General features: G+C 35.6%; 1 protein-coding gene across 1 annotated transcript; it reads left to right on the top strand.

Moving 5' to 3' along the window:
- Positions 1–5,536, top strand: LOC106940059 (interferon-induced protein 44-like). The gene is made up of 8 exons (XM_015022685.1): positions 1–6; positions 1,429–1,446; positions 1,632–1,665; positions 1,891–2,095; positions 3,591–3,743; positions 3,868–4,036; positions 4,818–4,918; positions 5,003–5,536. The coding sequence occupies exons 3-8, from the start codon at positions 1,649–1,651 to the stop codon at positions 5,168–5,170; spliced, it is 813 nt and encodes a 270-aa protein (XP_014878171.1). The 5' UTR covers positions 1–6; positions 1,429–1,446; positions 1,632–1,648; the 3' UTR covers positions 5,171–5,536.
- Positions 5,537–5,584: the final 48 nt, after the last annotated feature.

Below are 5,584 nucleotides of genomic sequence, written 5' to 3'. Positions count from 1 at the left end.
TACCTCGTAAGTAAATACTATAAAATCATATGCATGAGATGTACGCACACTGGCCACTTTATTATGTACACTCTTGCAATTGTGTTTCCGCAAAAAGCAAATCCACCATACCAACTTTATTTATAAAGCACTTTAAAACAACCACAGCTGATACAAAGTGCTGTACATTAAAACACAACATAACAATAAAAAAAAACAACAAAACAAAACAACTCTTACAGTTTAAAAACAAACAAACAAAATACAATTTAAAACTAGATCCCGCTGGAGTTGAAAGCCAAGTAAAATGGATGGGTTTTAAAACGAGCTTTAATCAGATCAGATAGCAGCAACTCACAGTGAAAGCTGACTTCCTAAAGCTTAATATGGGCATCAAACTAGAAAGAAAGGGTGATGAAGTGAGTTTGATAGTAACACGGTTGTTGCTGTCAGATAAATGAAAATGTCAGAAACTGCTGATTTACTCAGCTTTACATCAAACGGTATAAAAAGAAACCCTCAGTTTTGATAACTGTTCAGATGGTAGTTGATTTCAAAGATTGTTTGAGAATGGGCTGACCAGTTCTGGATGACAGAAGCTGAAAGAACCACTCGTTCAAGTTAAATTATGCAAAATAGCACCTCTAAATATCCAAAACGTTGAACCTATAAAGCGGCTGGTCTTCAGCAGAAGCAAAACAAAGTAAATGTAAGAATAGGAAACGGGGTTTCTGGACAAACTTTAGGGTTCGTAGTAACGTTTAGTCTAACAGAGGACGTTTGGGATGTGACAGAAGGTGGGATTTATGATGAAACCTTCAAATGTGCAGTAACTGTGTAATGCTATCATGTAAATATGGACTAAAATACCTGATGAAGGTTCATGACACACAGTGAAGGAAACTGAAGGAAGAAGGGAGTCCAACTCTAACAAGGTGAAACCTAACAAAGTGACAGTCAAATGTTTTCTGCTATAACGTGGCTTAGCAAACTCACTTCACTTTGTTTTTAAAACTTTCATACTTTTGTCAAGCATGTCGTATCAGAAATCTGTGTCAATAAATCCTTTCTTTAAGATAACTTTTTCCTGCTCCAGCATGTTGTAATTGTTAAACTTCCTTACACTTTCTGATTCTAAAAATATATATCTAAAAATATATTTTACAATCAGGATTTTTTTATTTATTTATTATTTATTATTTTTCTTGTTTTTACCTCTCCCATGCAGGCAAAATATTTTATTAATGCTTTCACTGATAAAAGTATTTAAAATCTTTGCAAATAAATTATTTATTTAAAATAAAAAATTCCCTACCCCAGCATGTTGTTATACTTCTCAATTTAAAGATATATTTTTACAACCATGATTTCTTTTTACATTTATGTTTCTTTAGTCTTAAAAATATGGTTTGAAAACCTAAAATAATTTATCATTTTTCTTGTTTTTAGCTCCTCCACCTTCCCCACGTGAGTAAAAGATTTTTACTTTTTGATGCTTTCACTGAAAATAAAATTGAGCATTGTGCTTTACCTGCTAGACTCTTTACTCACCGTTCTTATTTTTAATCTTGTTTTTTATATGCTCAATGTAGCAGAACATTTAGCAGATTGACTTTTAAGAAAATGATTTACTCTAAATTTCTCTTTTACAGTTTTAGCTTATCCTTGGATGAACGTTTCCTGGGGGTGAGTGAATGTGTTTATATGCCAATGATGGTTCTTTCGTATTATTTTGACGTCCTGCACATAAAGATCTTCATCTATAATTAGTTATTTAGACTTGGGAAATGCAGAAATAATATTCTGCACAAAATCACATTAAAATAGTGCATTTAATGTCCTGTAAACTAATTAGGCAGCAATGTGTCCACTTAAACTTCTGTCCTATTTGCCTTTTCTCCATTTTAACAGTGACAATAACAGAGATCTGCGTTATGTGGACAGTTTTCGACCAGTAAATGACGAAGTCAGGCACATCAGAGTTCTGCTGTATGGACCGGTCGGTGCTGGGAAGTCCAGCTTCATCACCTCTGTCAGTAATGCTTTGCGGAGGAGAATGACCTGTGAAGCTCTGGCTAGTGCTGCTAACAGTTCAGGGCAAAGTTTTTCCAAGAAGGTGAATATACATTTTCCTTGTTTTGAGACACAAAATGGTTACAATCTTGTGTCACTTAGATATTTTATAGTTTTAAAAGGTAAGGTGCTGTTCATGTACACAACAACATGTGACCAACATGTGAGTGCTGGTTTAGTCACAGTTGAGGGAGAGAGAGAGATGAAGATGTAGATGGTCCAATAACCTTCAAGCTTCATCTGGGAAGTTTCACTAGTGAGAGAGATTGAAGGTCAGGCTATGTTTGTCTGGATATTTTCAACAGATATTGTTTTCCAGTTAAAGAAAAACACATTACTATGATTGACTGCGTTTATTTACAGCAGTCAATCATGCTGTAATACCTATTACGGCCAGCAGGTGACATTGACAAAGGCAAAATTCAAAAGGAGAGAGTGTGTTTTCACACATGATAGTCCAGTAGTCTTGGTTCTATTGGGACCAAAATTGCAACATTTGTTAGATTTTCAGCTGATTGTGGTTCACTTTCATATTGCTCTGTGTCAAATGATACAGGCTCTTAATAAACCTCCTCGCCTGTGGGGGCGCTGCACCAAGAACCACTGAAGAAGACAGAAGCGCAACTTCCTTTTTCAAAAACGGAAACGGAGTGGCATCAGATTTTAGCGGTTGAAAGATACCTTTCAGAGGAGCCCAGCTGCAAAGGGAAAGAGAAATTAAAAGGATTATTTCACCAAATACTGACCTCCGACCCTTGTAATTTAATTGTTTAAACAGAAAACCGTCATTTGCTAATGTTCTGCTAATGTCCCAAAAACCGCAATTTCACAATTGCAGTGTTTCGATTACATAAGAAAAACACTTAAAATCACATGAATAAGTTTGTTCACATGATAAGTCATTAAAAACAAACCGCACCAGGATCCTCCAACCACTTCGTGTCATCTTCTTTGTCTTTTCCAGGAGGAATAACATCCGATTGTTAATCTTGCAACAAAGTTTTATGATGTCTGTATTAATTTCAATACAGCCGAAAAACCATCTCCTCCTAGCACAAAAAACTTATTTTTTTGCAAAAAAAATAGTCTTTTGAAATTAGCATGTTCCCATTAAGTAAATTTATTGTCGTAATTCGTATCTGCACAATTTTAAGGTCACTGAAACACATCTGCTGAGATTTAAAAAATATTTTTCCCTAAAGGATCCTGGTCCAGAGGGAAACACAGAAACGGTTTCAGACACAATGTCAAACATTAAAACCTAAAATTAAAGTCAGCACATATTTTAAAACCATCTCCAATGAGCTGGAAGCCCCTTAAGTCTTTTAAACATGTTCAGAGACACCTGCCCTAAGCTAGTTGATATAAATGTTGCATTATATCTGATAACACAAGATTTTTGATCATTTGTTATTTGTCACAGAAAATAATGCTTGAAATAAGGAGCTAGGGAGAACATTTAGGACATCGGTGGTTTTCTTTTGCTGCTTTCTGTCTGATTCTTGCTGGTGGCTGTTTTCTGACATATTGTCTGTCAGTATTCAGCTCATTGGATCCGGAAAGGAGGCAAAGGAAACTATTACTGCCTTGTGCTCAATGACACCATGGGCCTGGAGGAAGGATATGGAAGAGGAATCCACACACACGACATCAAGCTGGCTATGATGGGGCACGTAAAGGAGGGATACAAGGTATAATTAGCAAAAAGTTCTTATTGCCTCCAACTGCAAGTAACTTTGTCAGCAAAACAATAAAAACTTAATTTATCTGTCAAATCCTTAGATACATAAATTACCATTTTTTTACAAGTTACAGTTCAATCCTCTGGCTCCACTGTCTAATGGGGATCCTGACTACAACTCGTCCCCATCTCTAAACGACAGAGTCCATGTTATGGTTTGTGTTCATAATGCAAATGCACCAGAAATGAAGTCCTCCATTTTACTGAAACTGAGGGAAATCAGAGAAGCTGCCAGTTGTATGGGTAAGAAACAAACCATAACCTGAAAAAAAATATTAATTTAAAAACAAAAACAGAAGTATGTTTATTTTTTAATAATTAAGGAAAAAATAACTTTGCTGGAAAAGAAATGTCTAAATTGATCCATATTAAGCTTAACTTAGATTGTCATGGAAAGTGGGATTCATTTCAGCAATTCAGTGCAAAAGTGAAGTTGATACCACACAGATTCGTATAGAATAACCCACAGAGACATTTTAGGTGTATCCACCGGAGTTTTTTTTGTCATTTATTCTGTTAGACCACATGGATTTGGTGTCTTTGAAGACCAGAAACTGTCGATTTTGAAACCAGGTCGCAGTTTTAAAAAAACAGCTCCGTTTTTGACATTGTAGCTCCATCTCTCTCTATACGTGCTGCATTCGCCTCACTCTCATGAATAGCAAACATTGTGGGTTCTGCATTTTTGTGTTGTTCTGTGGCGGTGTTACGGCGCCGCAGACACATTGACAGCCATATATTGTTATGGCTATCAATGTGTCTTGATCTGAGCTCCTTGTGTGATCTATAGATTGTTGCCAAGAGGAATATTAGTGACACCATAATCAACAACACAGATGAGCTGAAGGCATTCACTACATTTTGCTTCTTGAGCCACAGGCTGAAATGATGACATGAAAAATTTCACCCTGACTTAATAATGATTCTGGATATGAGTTTGACTTGAATTACTGGCAATCATTTATTCTTCAGTTTTAATATAAATGTCACTCTTCCAATAACAGATCCATTTCTGTATCCATAGGTGTTCCTCAACTGGCTGTTCTCACAAACATTGACGAGGCGTGTATTGATACCAAGACAAATTTAAGAAATGTCTACAGGAGCAAATATTTAAAGAAAAAAGTGAGTTTCAGTTGAACTTTTAAGAAACTCAATCACTTTTAACAACTGACTCAAAAAGAAAAATGTTTTTCTTTTTTTATGTAGATTTCTGAATTCAGTTCAAGCTTGGGGATTCCAATAAACTGCATCCTTCCTGTGAAGAACTATAGTCACGAAATCCAGACATGTTCAGATGTTGATACTTTGATCCTGAGAGCTGTGAGACTGATGATTGATTTGGGACATGACTTCACGAACAAAGTGCTGAGATGATTTGGAGCCTGAGGAAATAACAAGCATGTATGATAAAGCCGCACATCTTCAATGAATACAGGAAGAGACTGCTGATGCATTCAAGGTGTGCTAAGAGAAGATAGACTGTCTGCAGAGCTGTTCAAGTCTGAAAGAGGATCTCAGTGCTAAACATGAGCACCAACATCCAGAAGACTGATATCAGCCTCCATATTTATTTTTAAGTAGTTTTTTCAAAGAAGTTACATGAATGATCATTTGTTCCTGACACACATTTCAGAGATGAATGGGTACTTTAGCAATAACCCAAATAACATATTAGAACAATAAATAGCATTGTTGTTGAGTGTATATGTCTATTTATTAAATAATTTAGCAACAAAAAGAGTTTTTGAATTGAAAATGTTGTCTATTTTGTCAGTATATGTTTTTTGG

Source organism: Poecilia latipinna, unplaced genomic scaffold (genome assembly GCF_001443285.1).
Source record: "Poecilia latipinna isolate Pla-1442-1.1 unplaced genomic scaffold, P_latipinna-1.0 Scaffold3077, whole genome shotgun sequence".
In the NCBI taxonomy this organism is placed as follows: domain Eukaryota; kingdom Metazoa; phylum Chordata; class Actinopteri; order Cyprinodontiformes; family Poeciliidae; genus Poecilia; species Poecilia latipinna.
The sequence above is the reverse complement of the archived record's forward strand: the minus strand, read 5'-3'. Positions and strand labels throughout refer to the sequence as shown.